Raw genomic sequence first — 24,895 nt, forward strand, 5'->3', positions numbered from 1 at the left:
ATCGCGTAGGTACAAAATAAATTAATAAAACGCGCGCATTTACTACAAACTCGCTGTACATACATATAGGTACCCATATAGGTACCATACAGGTATAGGTTAGGTATACGTGTATAATATAATTATTATTATTATATAATATGTATAACTCACGCGCGTGCACATAAATCTCGTCGCGTGCTTTTCGTCCGTACCTTATATTATATATACCTATATGCACGTGATTTTTTTTTTTTTTTGTTTCGTACACTACGGCAGCAGCACACGACGAGCGTCCGCGACGAGAGTGCGCGTGCGCACATATTATTATAATCGCGTGTGGGTGCAAAATTACACTTAGCCGAACCATTATTACCATTATTGTTATTATTATAATAATAACGATCTAGATTAAACGGCTAGATGAGATTCCAATCGGCCGCAGACAATTATGCTTACAACGGTGTGCGTTTTTCGCGCCGACGGACGATGCATATCGGTTTTAATTGTCCACGGCGGCGGGACGTGTCGTCGTCGTATATTTTGTATCATTGCTCCTTTCGCCACCCCATTTTGCTGAGGCCGGTGAGCCGGCGACGGTCTCGTTGTGCATTCTCCTCTCCAGACCGCAGCGTATCAGCTTATTATCATAATAATATATTATACGATTTTTCTCCGGACTCGGGATTATTATTATCGCGAGGGTTTAATCGCAATAATAACGCCGCGCGTCTGGCGCGGAGACGAAAATAAATTTATCGGTCTCGGCCATTATACACCGATAATCGGTATTTTCAAACGCGTATGCCCATACGATAATATTTATTATTTAATATATTATTATATTGGAATAAATAATACCATTGCACGGCACAAACACGAACGCGTCGAATTTTAATAGCTGGCTTTTAATGAAATGTCACACCTTTATAAATGTACACATTATAATAGACGGACGTCATAAAACGACTACGGTTTCCGATTTAGGATCTTATACACGATGAGTTGTGGACCGGAGCACTTTAGTTGGCACATGCACTAATCGGACACCGTTGCACACTGTAGTCCCAGCAGCGGTTAATTAATTTCAACAAATCGTCGAGGAACTAAATTTAAGAGCTATTAAATAACGACGACGACGACGACAACAACAAAAAAAAAAAACCACATAAACCCAAACCAGATTTACACTATAGCGCCCGAAAATATTTAGAACTGAAGTACACCGACGACGGTCTTACATCGTTTAAAACGGAATTTATTAAAACGATCGGATCATTAAAACATATTAATATTATATTACACGCGTCTAATGATGTATATTATATACATATATATATATATATATTATGCATAATAAGATTATGTTATATAGGTTATTATAATAAACTTATCCATCCATATATCGAGTTTGATATTAAATCTATATACCGAGAAGAAAAAATAAAAATAAAAAATCGTATACCTATATGTATAATAGGTTTATAAAATAATATAATAAAAATGATAATCTCGACAGAGGTGAACGAATAGTGCCATATACAGTGGTATATCTATAAAATATATTACGTTTATAATAATATATCGATTTTTGTATACGAATTGCGTAGTTTTCAAAATCATAGCGCATAATTTGACGATTAACAATCTCTGAAAATGGTATTATTATATTGAAATACTATCAAACCATAAGAGTTATTTTTTCCACGTATATATAGGATAGTGTAAAGCATACACGGACACTTGGGATCACTTCTCGACGATTCACTTTACGACATCGCGTCGAGTTATGTTTCTGCAGGAGGCCGATGTGGGTATATTATTATTCATTCATAGCAGGTATACTAGAAAGGGCTCCGCGTGGCGTCTTAAATAATTATTGTATTTCCCTCCTCGCAAAGCAATACCCGTGATTCTGCAGGTCTGAGATACAGTCAAGGTATCTCTTCTGATCAAAGTCCCATCCCAAACACTCCACAAAGACGTCTTGCCCGTTCCAAACTACTACAAAATGTCGCAAAACTGTTACGCCCCCCTATGCAGCGAATCGCAGAAATCCTCTGTATGGACGTCGTCTCAAACCATGTTCCTGCGTGTGATACCACGTAGGAAGACATCTACAACGTAGGTAATCGATGTGGTGACCTCTCTGCAGGCGGGCCAATAGTCTCCCACTCGCACAAACGAACTTTTCTCTCAACCTCAAAAAAAAAAAACAATTGGACGTGCTATTAATTATTATCGACATCTATTATGATCCATCGATGAATACGGTGTATGGTAAATGGTTTCGATAACCAATTGGTAAAAATGTAAACAATCATCGCGTACTGCAACGGTAACCGCGGTGTAATATTATACCTGGTACTGCAGGCATATTCCGTGCACAAAATATACAATAATGCACCTGTACCTAAATACATATTGAACCCCGTCCAACTCTAGCGGGATAATAAACCTGGCTGAGGAACTACGTACACGCAGAAACATAATGTCATATTTTAAAAGTATTATAAGCGTTAGGACACACTGCACATATTATTATACGCAGGAATGCCGTTAAAAAACAGCACCGACGACAAGCGAAAATGGATATGACACGCGGGCTGCATCACGTACACCCGTAATATAATAGTGATATCGTATACATATGGACTACATGGTGGGGGGGGGGGGGGTGACACTGTCGACCGATCGTCGATGGTGCACAATGCCAAAATTCTCGGCTTCCACACTATAATAATAATAATAAATAATACGCGTACATCATCATTATAATATTATTATATATATACGACGCGACGCGATCGATATCGAGCACACGCGGACGCCGTGGCTCCTGTGCCGTGTGCTCGTGTGTGCGTTTATTATTGTTTTCATATACATATTATGACAATATTATATTGTCTCCGTGCGTAATACGAAAATCATACTCTTAATCATATCGGCAAAAAAAAAAAAAAACCGTCGCAGCCTCGGGTGGTTTTAATAAGTTTTTTGTCCTCCTAGCTAGCGACCCGCGATACGCGTAACATATTATAATACGCGAGTTAACCGCGGTGCATATGCGCACACACAATAACTATATACCTATATATATATATATTATATAATATCAATGTGACGTACAAACGATATTGTCCGCGCGTGCGCCCGTATTATAACATTATTATTTTTATTATTGTTGTGGTGTTCGTGTCCTATGATGTATGTACGGCCGTTATGTCTCGTGTAGGTATACGCGGCGACCGTTTCGTCTCGTCCCAGGGTCGAGGACCTCTATCCGACGGCTCTAGCTGGCTCACCGCCGACACCGACCGACCGTCTACGGCGACCACGACGACGACGAAGACGACGACGTCTATATATACACTACACACATTATTATCATTATTATTATACTTTACACGACATACTTATAATACACATGTGCACACACACACACACACACACACACACACACACACACACACACACACACACACACACACACACACACACACGACCCGAGGCGCACTGTCGCCGAGCGGCTGACGCGGAAGAGTGCGCGGACGAGGAGAGAAACGCACACAGCGCACAAATCAGACGCGTTATTACTCCGAGTCATCGACGTCGTCGTCGGCACATTGTGTAGGTACGTGCGTATAAAAAAATATATATAATAATAATATCTGCATAATAATATTATCATTACGTTCGTCCGTGTCCACAATAATCGACGCGATCCGATGGTTCGCCGCGGCGGAGTGATAATAATAATTATTATCATCGTATACGATTGTCGGCCCGTCGAGGCGGCGTCGGCGTCGGCGTGTATGATATTATAATGTTGATTTTCGGCCAATTATTGTTCTGCGGGCTATAATATCATAATATTATATTATCGTCGTCGTCGTATTGTAATAAATTTATATCGCACATAGGTGGTAATTAGTATTATCTGTTTATTTCGCGCGACTTTCTCCGGTCTGACTCATCCCTCGGCCGCCGCCGCCGCCGCCGAACGGATTTCCGCGACCTCGGACGACATATTTTTGTCCGTTATAATATACAAAATGTAATTTACCAGTATAACGCGTAGTGCATTAAATATGATGTTACAGGCACTTAAAAATCGGTGTCTATTAATGCTATTATATTAATAGTGGAGCGGTTGCGGACCGAAATCGGTCGGGTCAAATATCTTGAAATCGAATAAAAACCTACACGCGATACGATCATCGGAGTACCTATGTATATTATTATTACGTACGAGTAACCGTCCGATCGCGGAATTTATCGTAACGGTGAAGTGACTGTATTTTTTTTTCTTGCACGTAAATTAACAACTATTAAATTAAAATATAAAAATCGTTTTACGACGTATCGGATGATAAAACGATTCGCGAGACCGTCGATACTCTCAATAAAACATATTACGACACAAATAAACAACAACTAAGCAGCAATAACAAACACGAATACCATTATATATATATATATGTATTAAAATATAATAATAATAATATAATACCTATGTATGAAACGAGCGGACGGTTTTTCGCATCGCCAAATTTACTCGCGCAATTAACCGTCCGAATCGATAAACCTAAGTACATACCTACATCTATATGTTATAGAATAATAATTAATATACGAATACTTTTGCGAAACGCGAATTAACCATTATAATATTATGGACCACGCGGCCGTATCATAGAATTCGCAATGCACACGTCTTATGCGCGAAACATTAAAACAACATATTATCATAAGAGAGCATAATATACATAGATACCTACGAAAAATATTCGCAGGCACACCCCGCAGTAATCTCTTCGCCGTTCTAGGAACTCGTCTACGATGTTCCGCGGTATACCTATGTCGAGTACCTATATAATATATACGTTTCGCATCGATCAAAAACCGAATCACGTACAATATAATATAATGACGAGGTGTAGGTATATAATAGATTAATAGTGTATGCACACCGCGATATTATTGTACTCGTGTACGATAATAATATTATAATAATATGCAACTATAATATTATACGCGCCGAGGCAACATCGGCAGATAGACGAGAAATAATCGAAATGTCTGCGGACCGGACGGCGGTTGGCAAATTGTAATTACGCTGCGAACATCGTGTTAGGGTTTAATTTAGTGGTATGAAAAAAAAAAAAAAAAAAAAATGCGCACACAAGCCTTCCCGACGTGCGCCGGGAGGCGATTTGTTTAACTTCGACGTGCACAGTCCGAAACCTCCAATTAAATAGCGACGGCCTCCGCGCACGCGGTAGTCATTATACATTATAATAATATTATCGCAGTGTTATATAATATATAGCATTACACGCTATACGTGTCCAGGGACCATGCACTAACGAGGTGTCGAAAAAAAAAAAAAAAATAACACTTTGGAGGCCGACCACGGGGTTATTGCGGCGGAGAAGGAAATATTGTGCAGCGGTTCAGAGTTGAGAAGAAAATTTCGCGGCGCTAATATCTTCGGGGGAGGGGAGCGAACGGAAATAGCAGAAAAAAATGTACAGGAGATCTGTACGATATATTCATGACCGTATATAAAGTATAATGTGGCGCAGAGGATCGCGGTGTTTGTCTAAACTTATATAGACGAAAATAAATAGATGTTCGGTAATACGTGAATCCCCCCCCCCCCCGTCTATAATCAAAAGAGCAATATCGAAGTATTTCACTATTTATATTATTATTATATAAATCAAAATTGAAACGTATTTAAATATAATATATATTAGGTATAGGTTAAGAGAAATATATGTCATGCCCTGCAGGGTTTTTCTTACATTATTTGTGATATAATAATATGGCGGTACTCCTTAATACATTAAATTGTAATTTTTTCGTTGGAAAATATTTTATAAGAATATAAGACATTATCTCGAAAATATATCGTTCTCTTAAAATGTCGTCACGGGTATTTAGACTCTATAATGTCGACCTGGACGCCTGAAATTTCTACTTTCGCAGTGGAATTTCACTATATACACTACACAGGTACATACAGCAGGTCATCAGACCATTACCAAAAACGAAACGAGTGCCATCAGCAGCAGACTGTCTGGGCTGCAGTGGTGCCACGCGTTGGCGTCGTCCCTGAGAAGTCCGATTCGATTACACGGTCCGGCGATCGGCCGCGATGGTGCATGTTGTGTTGTTCGAAAGCAAAAAAGGCTTTTGTGTACATAATAATAATATGTGACTAAAGGTTTTTTCGATTGTCTCCCCGTTACAATAGCGGCGCCTGCGAAGTGATACAGGTACCCTTTTACACGCGGGAGGTGGCATCGCGATATATATATATAATAATAACGTTCATTCATAAAAACACGGAGACATAAATCGCATGTACAGTCATATATATAGGCCGTAACATTGTAACATATACAGACCGCGTATATTTATGTACTCGTATATCAGTGTACATATTATATACAATGTGCGGTAATGGGTTTTGGAATGCTGTTTGATGCCGTCCGATAACCCTAATGGGTGTTGTATTTTCGGTGTTTCGATTTATTATATATTTTATGGGTATTATTATGGGTATAATGGCAGCTGGTATCCTGACAATATATATTCTACGGATTACATTTAGGCTTATACTACAGGTATACGAAAAAAAAAATTAAATTACCTGTGTGTATTCTTTGGTGGGCTTTTAGATGAGAGCTTTTAGTGTATCCTTTGTTGCAACCTAAAACCAAAACAATGGCAATCAGTACAATCGGTCATAATAAACTTTTCCCATAGGTCCACACACGACCGTCGACCATGTAAGCTTATACGCGATTACGCATAGGTATAAGATTATATTTATATAAGTATCGATGCCGTAGCCAGGCGGGGGGAAATTGTGGGACAGTTATTATTTGCTGCGTTTTTTTAGCGTTTATATAAGTTTATATGGTTATTATGTCCCTTGGAACTATTTCGTACTCAGCTCTCCTATACAATCTGCGCTATGGCTGTATATCATTCTCAAGTTCTACTATGAACTCTAGTAAGATTATTAATTTGTAAAATTATTTTTTTTTTGTACATAGTTCGTGTTTTAATATACCTTTGTTCAGGTTTGTGGTAACTGTTGGGCCAGAGTGGTTATAAACTGTAAATTGGTTAAAACTAAAAACCAAAAATTCTTTGAAAATAAACGACTTTCTCCCTCAAGAAAAAAAAGTCTGGCTACGTCATAGATATACGGTACCAATATACAGTACAATATTTATCTATCTGCAGCTGGTATATGTACTTACCGCCAAAATTGCAATGATGAGTCCGTCTCCTTTCCAAGTCTGGGTTGTTTCGTCTGTTGAACTTCATCGATCTTTGGATGGCGTTGCAGCGGGGTGTGGGATACGGTGGCGGTGGCGTCCGCCGTTTACCGGGCGAACCCGGTTCGGAAATGGGTGGCGTCATGGGTGCCACGCGTGGGAAGTAACCGTGGTGGTGGTGATGCTGTTGGTGATGGTGATCGTGGTGGTGATAGTGCACATGCAGATAAGACGGCGTGTACAGCCCCGGGCTGGCCACCGACTGGTACTCGGGACTGTTGGCTTCCGGTGCTTCCACTTTGACGTGGGTCACCTGCAGCGATTGGTCGTCGAGCGTGGAGAACATTTGCGGGTCCACCACCTCATTCATCTCGAACCACGGGGGCTCTTGAGATTCGTCAGGGTGATGGCCGTTCTGAAGGATCGAGTCCTGCACGTTCCGCGCACCCGGCATGGTCGTCTCGAAGAAGTCGCACAAGACCGGCTCATTTCTGGACTTGATGACGTGTTGGTCTTCTACCATCAGTCCTTGCAGCATCGAATCGAAGTCGGGTGTCTAAAATAATAGAAATTATTATTATTAGAAAAATTTCCACGAATAATACGTCGGTATAAACGTATTTTATATAATTGTTTATGTTAATAGCTATACAGAATATCCAATAACATTATATGATATATATACCTATAAATAATATCTATAATATATAACCGTAAAAGTTTTGAAATCAGTCGGCAGATAATGATGATCCTACATTTTAAGTCTATAGGTAACGCGCTCGTTTAACAATAAACAATAATAAATGTTTGGAAACGTATAACGTTATTAAATGCGTTCCTTATATATTATTATACCCGGAGCTATATTTAGTTTTATGTTATAGTAAGTGTTTAATAAAGCGGTACATAACTATATAATACAAAATATATACCTATAATGAGTATAGGACACAGGCAGGTATGTATAGTATTAATGTCAAGATAAAAATCGCCTAATAATAATAATAAAACTTTTTAGATTGTTATTGGCCATTAACCATATGATATTCCAATCCGTTTACAAAAAATAACGATATATTATTATAATACGTCCGAGCGGCGTTACTGGCGTTAAAGTCTCCCCGTCGAAAAATACAATATAATAATAATAATATAATATAATAACTCATTGAACAAATAATCAAACTAAACGTCGTCTTTCGTTTAATATAGGTATATATTATTATTTATATACAATATATATATAAGTAAATTATATACATGTTGTGTGTTATGTGTATATAATATATATACAGTATATGCACATTCTAAATATGCATAATATAATATATATATTATAAACACACACACACACACACTCACACAATAATAACCACTCTCGAGGTGTATTATATACTATATGACGTATATATATATATACAAGTTTATCTACTGGTTTCGTTACGTTCGGATTTTATAGGTCTATGTGGCGATATAAACTGAAACCGAACGTATATTATAATAATACATATAAAGGTACGCGCCGTACGTGTTAAAATAGAAAAACACGGAAATGGTTTTTGGCAACGCATAGGTCTCCAATATCTATGTATACACACACACACACACACACACACACACACACACCTGATGACGACTACTACGACCGGATCGTGGCGAGCGTGGGCTGTGTCTTAATGGGCTCCGGATATGTTTATGGCAACGGCAGGAAAACCGAGACACATGGTCGTAAATACGACGCGGTATTTCGGCAATCTAGCATTGAGGGTATATACGCGCGCGTATTATATTTCAAATCTTTTTTATTTCATTTTTTTTCCTTTCTATTAATCACGCGTGGACGTGGACTGCTGCAGTATAACACGGCCAGGGTATATAATTTTCATTATATATATTATATTATATTATTCTTACACATGGTATAATAAATACGCGTTCAGACTTATCGCAATAATATTATAATATATTAATGTATGATATTATTATACACTGCAAAGTTTTCCAGGCATGCGTCGTTTCCGCCAGATTGAAAAAGTTTGATTTTCGTTTGCGCCAATAAATCCGTATATTATTATATTTTACATTGAGATTATTACGTCTCACCCGTGTGCGTGGTCGCCGTCTTACCGTTATTATTCTGAACTATTGACGTGTGTGGCAATATGTATATGCCCATCATTGCGTATACGGCGTGCGAATGTAATAATTATTATGTGTTTGTTCCAATATATTTTATAATATTATATTCACCGACACGAGATCATCGCACGGTTTGGTTTGATTTGTCGTCACAATAATAATTGTTCGCCTCTATTGCGCACGTACATATATATCATGCTGCAGCATACATCGAGAGATCGTATTATACAAACACTTTTAAATAGCTGACCAAGTTGCTCGCCTGCAGCACTCTCTCCGTTTTTCCTAATCGTCGTATACTGCTGCAGACGTCGTTATTATAAAATATTACTACCGCGAATCGGTGTAATTAGGCAAATCATAATAGCATATAATGTATCCAGCTATATAATATGTAATATAATATGCCCAGACCATCTGGTCTGCCACTGCTGCTGCAGTGTTATGCAAGAATTTCCGCTCAGCATTGTGAAATAATTATAACACGAACTGCGTTGTGTTTTCGGATGTATATTATAACGATAATGTAATAATTTGTTTGGGCATCACTCGAACTATGCAAGACACCCACACTCAAATGGACGTGGCGACGGAAACTCATGCGCGTATGACGTCAGCTCTGCGAAAAACAATTATTTCGTATAACATAATATTAAGTACTAACACTGCAACATTAGATATATTATAATAATATGTTAAACTATAACTATCGCGACCATTTCACCTGATCATCATAGGCTATTATTAGCTTTTACCGATCACTATATCGATCGACGAAACATCATGTGTGATGACTATTTGGTTACGTATTATATTAATCTATCGAATCGAATGCGTCTAGTATACTCAGCTAGTATATAACATATTAATATTAATTCTTAACTAAACTTGGAATATTGCGAGAAGAAGACGCGTCGTATATATTATGAGTATAGGTATTGTATACAAAGCGTAAGGGTGCAGTATATAATATCATATTATGCATATCGGCAATAATAGTAGTCATTCATTATACCTATTCAGGCATTCAGCTATATTATTCAGATATGGAAATCACAATTTGTCGTCGAAATCGTCGGAAAATCCGAATGAATATATTATTATTATATTGTAATTTGTAACGTTTGTAATACAAACGGACGTAAGTAATACACGACTATAATAAAATGTGTAAAACGATATAATAATAATAACAATAATATATTATACACATTATTACAATACCTATATATATATATATATATATATGCTATACATCGCGCACTTATTACGATATTATCTTTCGTCATTATCAGTGTATAGGTATAATTACATAAACGTTGTGTTTTTTTATTTATTGTGTTTGCTTTACTTTGTGCTCGCTGCTGCTATATATATATACATAGCACACACGGCTACAGGTAGGTATAAGAGAGTTAATAATATAATTCTGTTTGATTAAGAATAAACATATTATCTTGTACCGCGCGCATAATATAACATAATACAATAATATATATTATATTATATGAGATACGCTCGTGTGTACTTGTCCTAGTCGATAAATCTATCGGCCCCGCTGAGAAATAGGTACGTTCCAATGTCTGTACGACGGCGTTGGTATATATGAAATAATATAACAAGAACTTGGCACGGAACATAATTTATCTAGCGTAATAATTTTCCTACGACGCACACTGCTGCGGTAATCGTACAATGCCCACAACGTGTATATAAATGCGTCGACGAACAATAGTTCTATTTGAAAACACATACACACACACGTATATATATATACATGTATAATGCGTGCAGGGGTGCGAGCAAACATATTTCGCGACGGTTGTTGGTATATTATAATGCGGTAAGTATAATATATTACCGTTCTCTCGGTGATATTACCTACCGCATCATCTTCAAGACACTATCGCGCACTGTACAAGATAATTTAGTGGACGGCGATAACTCGTTTTTCCTTCGGAATCGTTGCGCGTGTCCCGTGTTTAAATAATTCGACGGACACAACAAAAATATAACATGCACTTACAAGTCTTGTGTAATATACGCGGGGCGATTCACCAAGCACGCTCCAACTGATTTTTACCTTAAACAACGAACGAGTACAAGTTTCTGAGATGTTGAAATGTTCGTACTAAGGACAATAATCCTCACACACGGGGATTCACCTAACATTTTTAAGTAGACATTGTAATATCGGATCTTGTATAAAATGTTCGCATCACCGTTGTATTCTCTTGCAAACCAAATGTCACGGACCTATCATTAGTGCACAGAGTCACATAACTCAAAAACCAGTTGCACTACGAATTTGGATTGTTATACGTCAGAAATATTGTCCACTAAATAATTTACAGTAGAAAAACAGGAGTTTATATCTCCGCTCCTTTATAGTAGTTCAAAAAATCTCAAGAATTTTAAAACATTGTCTTCATCGTGAAAATTCCAAAAATCACATTTTGAATAACTACAGGGGGTGACCACGGTGTTACGCGCCCTGCAGCATCTATATATATATATATACTGATATCGCGCGCGGCAAAGTCGCGTTTATTTATTCTCATTTTTCTTCGCGCCGTGTACACCACCTCCTGATGTATAATAATAATAATAATAATAATATAACGTTTGCACACAATACGTTTACCACTGTTACAGTAGGTATAGTGATAGGTAGGCACGAGGCAGCTAGTGTTGTGCAAGACAAAAATATGCGCGTTTTCGTTACGACTGCGTGCCGGCAAAACGCAAAACGCAACCTCCGCAGAGGTCTCCGAGCACACGCATGCGATACGGGGCTATGGCAGCCACTGCTATAATATTATCAGAGTCCACCACGCGCCCGCGTCTGATTGATGGCGTTTTAATGAAGTGTCTCGGGTATATTATAGTATAGAGAACGGCCGGCCGAGGAGAGTCGTTAATGCGTATAGCCTCGAACTTGACGTGTATACACACACAGTACATGTGTATGTGTGTGTGCTCGCCATTGTATTATTATATATTATTATAATGCGGTTGACCCATTCACTTTGCACCACATTTCCCGAGGTCTGCACCCAGCGCACGGCGGCGGAGCGGTGGTGTGCGCGCGTGTTGTTGCGCAAAAAACACACACACACACACACACAAAACGTATATTATAATCGATATGTCGAGTGCTTATAAACCATATGAAATGGGCAGTAATATACGTATATCCATATAGTTTTTTATATTATATATAATTTCGTCGTCGTCCCCCGCCGAGTCGAGCGCGTTCCACAATAATACAAATGTATAGGCATATATAGACACCTGTGGACGACGGTTTCGAAAACGCGCATAAATCGCGCCGTCGCGAGCTTTTAATATATATCATAACGCGCGCGGCCGATAAAAGTGTGATGTCTATATATAATTGTATTATTCAGGTGTAAGTATATATATTAAATAGCTGTTGCAGCAGCGGGTGACCGCAATGCATCGTTATTATAATATCATACAATAATACCACGGGGTAAGGTCGAATCGCATTTATTTTTGTCGAATTGCACACTTGCTCGGGACGGAAAAAGGCGCAACGTTCGAATATTACACTATAGTGTCACATGACACCTATTTGCCGACAAAACATAATATCAGTCGACCGTGCGCGGTCGGGAGAACGATTCGTTGTGTTTCAATATCTGTTATATGCTGTAAAGTGTATTGTTTTTATTGTAATAATATCGTTAACTGATGTATAATTTGAGAAAACAATAAGTTGATTTGCGTTTGTTTTCAAGTTACGCGCGTATTTTTTCGTGTAATACTAGGGATGACGCACACGTTCAACTGTCAATCATACAATATCATGAATGTATAATAAGTCCTATCTACACAGAATGATCGGACCGAGCGCAGTTCATATACTATATGGCACCTACCTTTTTTCAACCAGAGTGCAATATTCGAACACTTTGGTTTATGTGCATGCAAGGAGTGCAGTCCGGCAATGCACGTATACTGTCACCATATCGCTCATAATATTTTACCGTATATTCGGTATACCTACGCGTATCGATGATATTATAATATTATTTATATTACGCCCATATAGGTATCACGCGAGTGCACAAAAACGGACGACGTCAACCGAACATTTCGCAGTTTTCGTCCGACCATAATAATATTCGTATATTATATTATGTTTGCTAGTCGCTATATATATTGTACGCTCATACACGTGTGCTGCGGGTATATCATGTATATAATAAATATATATATAGGTAAGGTATACGTATATATATATATATAATAATATATATGCGTAGTACACGCGCAGGAAATCGAAGTCGTTCCGTGTCTTATTATAATGAAGCTTAATTGTCGGAACAATATCTTCGACATGTCTATACGGCACAAGCACATAACATTGTGTGTGTGTGTGTGTGTGTGTGTGTGTGTGTGTGTGTTACTCGCACGCTTCAATGTATACATAATGTACTACTATAGCACTGCGAACTCTCACGCACGCGCACGTAGTACTGTATAATACCCATAGGTATATAATATTATATATTATATTATTGTTATACACAGCTTGTCGTTCGATGTATGTAATTTTTTTTCTTCTCGTCTCTTCCTTGTCCGCCGTCGCCGCCGCCGCCACAGCATCCCTCCGGCACACGACGACGGCGCGATTACACGAGTCGTATATATGCGCAACACCGCCACCGCCGCCGCTACAGTCGAGCCGTGTGCCGAACACTTTCCGGACGTGTACGACGCCTATATGAGACTGTACATATAATATATATTATAATATAATATATGTTATAATACTATATGTGCCCCGGCTAAACTCGAACACGTGTAATTCACTCGCACATTGATATACGCGTCCTTATTGCACAACTCCTTATAACATGCATACATGTATATATATGTGTATATAATACGCGTGTACCCGTGTGGGTCCGGAGTGTGTGTGTGTGTGTGTGTGTGTGTGTGTGTGTGTGTGTGTGTGTTGGAACGTCGTCGAAACAATATCGTAAGACATCCGACATTGCGTATATGTACGACAAACATGCGCAGACAAAAACGTAAACGGTGTATGCGCATAAACCATAATTGTCGACGAACAAAAACAAAGTTTATCAGATAGCAGCGGACCATAAACTTGTCGAGCGCGATCTGTAACGTCCAGACCAGAATATTCATATTACCGACCGACCGCTCGGCACCTCGCACGGACACGTCGCTGGGGGGAGAGGACAAAAGTGCTACAAGATATATTATCTTTTAATATATTAATGAAAAAATACAATATACAAATTATGTATTGATTACCATAGACAAATGTATAAAATATAAAAATAAAATTTAAACATCTAAATTTATATCACTCTATTGTACAGAGCGCGGACAAATTTACGATACGCGAAGTTTGACAATTGTTATAGCATCTCATCTGCTCCGAAAATGAATAGCATACGGAAAAACACGCAAATCCTACAACTTTTGAGCTCAACTTATAACGTTATAATAGAGCTGTTGTAGTATAGGAACGATTTTCAGTACGGTTTTCATCTATTATTTAGCCAACTCATTTCGCAACATTTAATTTTGTTTAATGACGTAACCTATTCAATAAGACATCAGACACATTTTTGATATTTGCTTGTACGAGAAAATTATACGGCACAATGAGGAAACCATAAAAAATTGATAATCGGAACATTACCAATATATTATTAAACGGCTAAACACCATTTACGATGCTGCACGCGACCACTCACTGCAGATCGGATGTATCAGATGAGTGACACATCGTACGATCGACGAAGCATATTATAATATGAAACTCACAACAACAGTAATTATGGTAATGTCTCTGTCGAGGTTGATGAAAAAGTATTAAAAGGTACGCCTCAAAAGGTTGACTCACGGAGGATAATAATATTATATATTGTATAAACTGCAACGCACGAATTGGACTCCGCGATTAGGAAGAAAAAAACACTCGGCATGACTGTATGTGAGTGTATAAAATGACGAATATTCGCGGTATACGTCGCACACGAATCGAGGTAACACGAATGAAACCGTATTGGTTTTACGCGCAAAAAAACACGGCGTGGGGATCAGGTAATTTTTATTCGCATTTGACGTTGCGCTAATTGTTTTTTGGGGATTTTTTTTTTTTTTCGTCGGTGCATTTTAACTCGGTGTCCCGCGCGATATCTACCGAATAACGTGCACCCGAGGTGTTTTGACAACGATAAATCATCGGACCAAAAAACGTTGGTCCTTTTAGCGAGTTTTTTTTAAGAGAATGAAAAAAAAACCTGTAATCGACTGTATATACGTTATAATACTGTTATTTGCAATGTGTCTATAAATTTGTTTCTTATAGGCATCGAAACCGGTCCGCGTGTCGGAGTCGTCGGATTACCTAATTTCCTGTTATTAACTCCGCTCAGCCAGTCGTTTAACAATCATGTATATTGCGCACGAATAGATATATTATACACTGCTGTTCGTATAGGCCTTGAGTGGAGAATGAATAAAATTAAAATTAAAAAAAAAGTAAAATAAAAATAAATAACGACGTCCGTTTTTGGAATCAGTTTTCCGTTCGGTGTTTCCGTTTTCAAATCGAATTTAAATAGTCACATACATTGCACACAATGATAATAATATTATTGTATATTATTACTATATATAATAATATGATGCGCACGAATCACCGTAGAGAGAAATTCTGCTTTGAGCGTACACATAATACATATGTACCTATGTATATATTGTTTACGAGGCGCATCTTTAAGCAATCCAAATACAAAACATGTCATTATATGAGTGCCTTTAAACACACACACACACACACACTCGCGATATCTGTCCGACGTCTGTCACCCCCCGAGGCGTTCCACTTTTTTGACTTTGATTATTGACAAATTACATCATCCCATACGTCGACGTCGTATCATATAGATAGGTACATAATATATTTTATACGACGAAAAGCGCTCAATGTTAATTATTATTATTATAAACGAACCGGACGCTATTTTAATTACAATATTTATTATATTATAATATGTAACACACAACACTGCGGCTGCCAGCTGATTACGAATGTTTCGCATTGGTATAAATAGATTATGATGCGCAGGTATTTGGTCATTTCACGGACAACATTCGACCGCGGCACAGGTACGCACATGGGTAAAATAAAAATATATTAAAAAACGAACGATCGGAATATCCCCTGCACATCCTCCGGGTACAGTCGATCCATCAGCATGATATTAATACCTACAGGTTTTAGTGTTATATAAATTTACTTACATTTTTCCCGTAACTCGAGGCCTTTTTAGATTACTTCTAATATATTGAGTAATGATTCATAATGTATGTACGCTATTTATTAGTGGATAAAGAATTATTACCGTACAAAAACGTGTACGTCGCGTTTTAATATTAGGACCACCGCGCAGCTACTTCAGAATAATATCCGCTTAAAAAGGCCATCTGGTTTACGGCTAAACTAATAATAATGTTAAAAAATCCACCCGAGGAACTTGTCGAGATCGCCGTAGCCTAGGCAAAATATTATAGTGGCAAACGACCTGTGGGTGTAATTCAGGGCTTGAAATCGATTACAAAATCAATTTTAAATACCGATAAAAATCTTTGAAAATCAAAATTTATATCAAAATCAAATATATTTTTTAATGATATTCAAAATTTATATTGAAATCGGTAAATTTTATCGAAATAAAAATCGTTTTATATTTTTCATAATATATACAAAACGATTTCAAATTTGAAAAATATGATTTAAATTTGAAATTCAACAATTAATAGCTAATAGGCTTTTAATATTATTTATATGTAGGTAATAAAAAAATTACTAATATTTCGTTTTCTTAGGGCTGAACGACAACACGTTCTCACGGTTAGAAAATAGAAATCAAAATTAAAATTGTAAAAATGTAAAATGTATATTTTAAATCGAAAAATGTTGTTCAAAATCTAATAAAAATCATAAAAATATTATAAAACCAATATATTTTTAAAATTAAAAAAAACACAAATATCAATAAATGAAATTTAAATTAAAATCTTGATTTTGATTTCAAGCACTGGCGGTGTAATTTCCTTGTTAAGTATTCGACTATATTATCAAATGTAAGTTGTCATATCTTGTCAATATTGCACGATTAATGTACCTGATATGGCGTTATCACGATCCGAAATGGGTAGTGATTTATCCACCGAGACTGCGGTAAGATTGAAACAAGTTTTACGTCAATAATATTTAACATCTTAAAGATGAAAATAAATCCTATGGAAATACGAAAACGAACACGAAAAAAAACATTTGTACAAAAGAACGCGCGCACCGTACCTAAAATAATATGATGTAAGTAATATTTTTTTTACCCTCTCTAAAAAACTAACCGTATACAAAAAGTGTTGTTTTCCAGTCAATAATATTCATCCTTAATTTATCATTTATATTCTCACCAATAAAATGGCGCGAGCGACTGTATTATTACAATACAATATTATATAATATTACATATTATTTGAATAATATTATGTCCTGACTCTGGAGAACACAGTTTTAGCTACAATTTACATAAATTAATAAATTAAATCTCTTTTTTAATTAAATCGGACATGAGTGGCAGGTAGACATTTTTTCTACTTAGTATTATTGAAATACAAGGTTTTGTTGTTAATTGCTGGGCACTCTAAGAATAATTGTTAATTTCTTATTAACTTTTATAAAACGTGAACAATCATTTAATATCAACATATATCTGGACCAATTGTATGTAAGTATGTAACTAGTCTGTATTAGGTTGTAATAATACTATTATTATATCGTATACTATACCTATATATAATATATGATAAAAGATTGTATTTCTCTCATACGTCAATAAGTCTAAATAATATATGTTGTTTTTTTTTTTTTTTTGATAAAAGAAGTCTGCACTTATGTGTGAGCTCTTATGTTTGTATTGAATGAGGTAAATTGTTTTTAAAAATGTATCCTATATAATATAATGTGTCCTATTTTTCTCGAAATTGTTTTATCACTTATCAGCCGATAGTCGATTTTATCATTCACTAAATGTTAACGGTCTAAAACGACTATTTTTTGTTCAAATTCAATATGTTTGTCTATCAGATTTAGACATGTAATTTAATGTAGTGTAAAAGTATCACGTCTTTAAAAAAATAAGGCTTGTTGAAAACACATTTTTTTTAAAAATAAAAACCTTGTACGACAGGACGTAGCAACCTGCCTATAACCATTGATCAATTAATATACATTTAATCAATGCTATAACCTAATCTACCTATGTCAATAACTACTAAATTAAGAAAAAATATGCACTTTTCACGAGTCCAATTTAATTCTGTTGTAAAAAAAAAAATAAAAAAATTACAACAGCTCTCCATAAATATTATATCATGTTGTGACACGCGAATTCTGGCGTCTTAACGCCGTAGTGCGATGCATGTGATATACATAGGTATACGTCGTATTGTGGGCACTATTTCGACCTTCAATAATAATGGAGCTCCAAAAACGTCTCGTGCGATGTACCTATAACATATCATACTTGTGTATTGTGCACGCGTATGTTGCTCGTAAAAATGGGCACATAATAATATACCGCGTCTCGCGGTGACAGAAAGGGGTTAATAAAACCGCCGACGACGACAATGACGGAATGTCGCCGTTTTATAGATCTATGGTTTCCTGTTGCGGCACGACGACGACGACGACAGCAGCCCGCTGCAGGTGACCTTCTTCTGCAGGTATATAGTTGGTAGGTACCTATATACCTATAGCTGTACAGATACCTATATACCTATAGCTGTATAGGTACCTATATATATACACCTATAGCTAGGTACCTATATATTATTATATCGCATATTATATTACCGCTCGCGCGTTATGCAAGCCCGGGCTGTCGCAGAGGCCGCGAGCCGACGACTAACGCGCTCGGCGTAATTTAGAACGCGCCGCGGCGAGAGAATTTTTATTTTATTTATCTTACACACGCCGACAAGTGGTTGCGAAAGACGCGCGACATTTGCGTACGCATGCCTGTACACAAATATATATAAATGCAAACGATTTTATCGGCCGGGCCGGGTGTTACGCCGCCGTGCGAAAAGCCACACGACTAATTGGATGTACCTACCTTATAACGTATAATATACTATATATATATATATAAATAAGATAATAATACATAGTATTGTGTGTGTGTAAGTGTGTGTGTATATATAATACGCGCCGCCTTGTATATACGCCAAAGCGCAACCGAGCCATAAAGCGACACGCGTTCGCGCGCGCTGGAAAAACGTGGCTAAAAGTCAATATGACTTGATTAAATCGCGGTCTGCAGTGCCTATATACCTATAATATTATAATAATAATAATGTTAACGATATAACCTGTTTGAAAACGAAGGAAAAATGCGTTTCCAGAGATAAATGCAAATAATTGCCGTCATAATTGTGCACCGGCGGTTTTTATGCCGACCACCGCGACTGCACTGCAGTATAGGGCACAATATTATGTAGGTATACCTAATATTATTGTATTGGAACCCATACCTACGATATTGTGTTTTATACCTGGTACAACATATCATAATATTATTATTAGTGCAACACCACGCGAGCCGTTATAACTTATAAATACGCGAACGCCATCGTTTCGTGACCACACTACATACAATGTGCTCGGATATAATATGATAATAAATTGCAGGCTGTGAGGAGAACGACGCGTATACGATATAGGCATAGAACATAAATAGCTATGTACTACCTACATATTATTATTATTATTATTATAAGGTATAACGCAACTTTAGAACAGATTGAAATGAGAGATTCGATTTCGCCAGAAGTTGAAAAAAATATATTCCAGTACAATAATATTATAATATAATGTGGAAATGAAATAGATAGGTATATACTATATAGTATATATATTATGGACGCGAGTAAACTATAATGCAGCGCAGAGACGTGGGGGGTTCAACCCCCCTCCCCTTACAACATGAAAAGTATGTGAATTTAAATACAACCATTTAAAACTATACCAATACATACTTTTAAGTTTTAAGTATTTTTTTCTATCTATGATGAACCTTCCTCCCCCCCCCCCATATTAAATTCCGGTCTACACGGCACTGATATTCTACCTATATACAGTATAATAATGAATAGTAATATATAAATGTCTACGTATAATATTTCGTATTTCGTTATTATAATATGCGTAATTTAAAAATGATTTACTATTATTATGATAATAATATATTATATAATATAAACCATGCGCAAACGGGATTTTAATATTTCGGTTGATTAACTATTATTGTTTATAATATATTATGCCTATACGATTTATATGTGTTTCAAATACAAAACCTGAAATGTGCATCAAAAAAATACGAATCATATAATTAAAAAAAGTGAGATACATATTGCAATATTAGGTGGACCACCGAGGCGGTTGTTAATAAATCATTGCATTTCAAAAATAACGCCGTTTTTAAGCGGTGCTCTGTTTACCAAAAAAATGTCAACTATTATTATTATTATTATTTTTTTTTTTTTATCATACTTTCGAATATTCAACCTATATAACTTTTAATCTTTTTCACCGATTTTCGTTAAACAACATAAACCTATTATTATTATTATTATTATTATTATTATCATTCAACTGTAGAATATTCATTGTTTGTTTTTTATTTTGAATCAATAAAAACCGTTTTCCAGATTATATTTTAATATTCAAGATATAGTATCTGCAGTAATACAATATGAGATGTCAATTAACTGTAAAAAACCATCGATTTCAAATTATTCTGTTTTTTTTTTTAACCTTTTTGTTGTGGCATTCGTAAATTTTATCTTTTAGAATTCGATTTAACGAATTGATGAGTTTATTAATCAATTATAACGTATGTGGTCATGTGGAACCAGTTTTTAAATACATATACATATATACGTGTGTTTAAATTTGATCAATTAATGTATTTCGAATACATTAACTATTGTCAGTTGATTGAGAAAACCATATTTGTCGAAAACATCAAACCACTTGCCAAAAAAAAAAAAAACAAAATTTAAAAAAAACTTCTTGTTAAAATTTCAGAAACTACGCATGTCTCAAACTGGTTTTAAAATTAAAATCTATTAACCGATATTGTTGAAACATCCCACCACCGTCATTTTAAATCGTTGTGCCACGAGCATTTGAAAATAGGAACGTAAATCATACATATTATTATTATAATAAATACAATTATAATGAGTATAATATTATAATACTGAAATCTAGACAAAATAGAAAAATCATCAATAATTCTTGTTGATAATATTATTTATACAGTCGTACTAATGTACCATTTTACCTGTATAATATTATATCGATGCGTCCATACTTTGACTACTGTTGTAGTGTTAATGTGTTATATATATACACCCTGCGATCCTGTACATATAGGTGGTATAATATTATATTGTTATGAATCCGTCGCGTACCTATTTCAAAATGTGCTTTGAACGTCCGATCTGCAGAATTATAATATTAATATTTAAAACGTACCTATATATCATATTATACAGTGTGCGTGTTCTGTAAATGCGGTTTTTCATCGGCCCCGGTATACGTTGTCGGTTTGTACATAGGTACCATATCAAACTAAACACCGCGTAGGTATATAATATTCTAATCGTATATAAATATTATATGGGTAGGTACGGAAACAGCACAGCAATAAGACGGACGATAATATCATATTTTCGCCGAATAATATAAGAGCACAATAATAACGATATTATTATAATATATTACGGTACCTACCTATATGTATAACAATAATGTATAACATAATATAATACGCACTGCAGAGGAAATGTCGTAATTCATCCGAAGATCGGAACTTTGAGACAATCGGGCGTTTTGACATTCGGGGCGTCATCCATTGTGTGTCCGCCCGGCGCACAACAACACACATAATTACACGATTATTGCACCATTTTTGTTTTTTTTTTTTTTTTAGTGTTCTCATTGTTGTCGTGTCTTCGGGATTTTGTTTTCGTTATTATTACTGTACCTATAATATGTTCTCTAGTCGCGCTAACCCACGAACGAAAACGATTTTATTTCATATTTTATTTTTTTTTTTTATTTATTATTCCTCATCCTAGCGAGCTAGCCCACGCTCGTGTGTGTGTACGCTCCGCGCGAGTTCATTGTTCCCCGGACGCGCGCATATTACAATATACGCTGCACATAACACGATAGATATAAATATTCGTCAGATGTACCTCTGCATATATACACCTGCAGTGTGTCGTGTGTGTATGTGCGTTATGGGTATACACCGTACACGGCAAACAGTCGTAAGTATAATAATAACGTCGTACCTATATGGCGGGCACACGGATACTGCAGCAGAGCGCATGGCAGTCCACCGGCATTTCGTATAATACTATGTAGGTATATATAATATGATATACGTATGTGACGTAGGACCAGCACGTCATGCGATACAGGTACCTAGGTATACGATTATTATCGTCGTGGACCATTAAAATTAGGTTGTTGATATAATTATCACCGAGCTCGATCTGCGCGCGTGTGCCGATGATCTCGAAACGCGCGTAAACGCAACAGGTAGTAGGTATATATATACATTATACACGCGTATAGCCGTATTATATTATATTATATATGTATGCATAACGTATAGGTATGATATACATGTTTTATATATAATAATAAGTGAACTACTATAGTATATATTTTTTAATAGCGAAAACCACCGCGCAATGGTCCGAAGAATATTATTATATTTTATATTCAGACCCAAATTGGAACCGGGCGAAACGGCATCATCACGCGACCGATGTATAACGATATTGTTGTGGCCAGGCCAAAGTGTATATTAAATATATGTATGTGTGTATGTGCATGTGTGTGTGTGTATATATATATATATATATATATATATATATACGTCGTAGTCGAGTATATTGTGAGCTCGCAATTGGCCCAACACACGCACGTTTGATTATAATACATTTTAAATGCTGTTTACAAGCGACCCTGGTAACTTTTAAAACCACCAATCGTTATGTGTATATGTGTGTGTGTGTATGTGTGTGTGTGTGTGTATAATGCCAAGCCGCTTTAATATTATATAATATATATATTATATATGATATCGTGCAGCTGTATCACTACTTATTCCTTAGTTATTGAAAAAAAAAAATAAAAATATTTTAAGATAATATACGCGTATGTTATTAATGTAAATTGTAATAATAATATTTAACAGTAAAATATAAGCCCGGAATAAAAATACAGTATTAAATTGTATAATATGCATTTTAGTCCATCGTGGACCTCCCTGGATCAGTACAATATATTTTATAGTCGTGCTACTATTTAATATAATATAATATTAATCAGTATTGAAATATATAATATTGTATATGGTCGAATAATAATAGTAACGTACGTAACTCGTATGCTGGTGATTTTTTTTTTTTTTTTTGCTAAGTAGATTGTAATGAAATAAAAAAATTTTATAATGTAAAATAATATGTCAAATTTGAAAATGCGCCAAGTGTTGCGCATATAATATATTATATACAATGTCTTATAGGTGTTCCGTGAACATACCTATTGTAATAATAATAAATAAATTGCTATAAATATAATATAAACCCATTATTGCGTGCCACATTGTTTTAAATCCAATCGATTGCCAATTTAATTCGAACACGACTGCTGCGCGTTTTAACCGATATTTACTATTTACATATATTGTAGCGAACTGCTATTGTGGCGTAAAGGTCTTCGGCGATGGTGTATTATGGTAGTTGTTGGTATATAGGTACGTTATATACGTGGGCAATCCGAAAAATTAAATTATGTATGTCGACCTATAACGTCAGAAACAAACCTATATACCTACCTGTTGTTGGCTACCGTATTTTCTTTAATATTATTATTATTTATTTGTTATTTTTGTTAATACGTAACGCTGTGCGTTTAAGGTGGGCGCGTTTCAAAACAACTGTTTAAATTGGACGTTTTGTCCGTAAATACAATTCTTACACGCCTACAATTCGCATGCGCGCGCGAAACCCACTTACGACCTCAATTATAAAATAAAAAACCAACGTTGTGGTGAAACATCATATTATTGCATTTCGTCGAAATAAACAAAAATACACAAATAAAACACAACAATATGCGTATAATACCTATGATACCTACCTAATAATCGTGTAATTTGTCAAACGGCTATGTGCACAACTGCACAAGGTTGTAATAATATATAGCGCGCGCGGGAACTCAAAAACTTCAAAGACTTACCGTACGGGGGTGTTGTATGGAGGCTTGTGTTTAAACATTATATAATAATATAATGTCATTATTGTTA

At 36.0% G+C, this 24,895-nt stretch overlaps 1 protein-coding gene across 1 annotated transcript in view; it reads right to left on the reverse strand.

Annotated features, from left to right (window-relative positions):
• Positions 1-24,895, reverse strand: part of LOC132950620 (Krueppel-like factor 4) — a 98,187-nt gene that overhangs the window by 13,758 nt on the left and 59,534 nt on the right. Inside the window, exons 4-5 of the mRNA XM_061022141.1 lie at positions 7,260-7,833; positions 6,641-6,700 (exon numbers count right to left, since the gene is read on the reverse strand). Of these exons, the coding sequence (XP_060878124.1) occupies positions 6,641-6,700; positions 7,260-7,833 (634 nt within the window). The remainder of the gene's footprint in view (positions 1-6,640; positions 6,701-7,259; positions 7,834-24,895) is intronic.

The sequence above is a fragment of the Metopolophium dirhodum genome, chromosome 8 (assembly GCF_019925205.1).
Source record: "Metopolophium dirhodum isolate CAU chromosome 8, ASM1992520v1, whole genome shotgun sequence".
NCBI lineage: Eukaryota > Metazoa > Arthropoda > Insecta > Hemiptera > Aphididae > Metopolophium > Metopolophium dirhodum.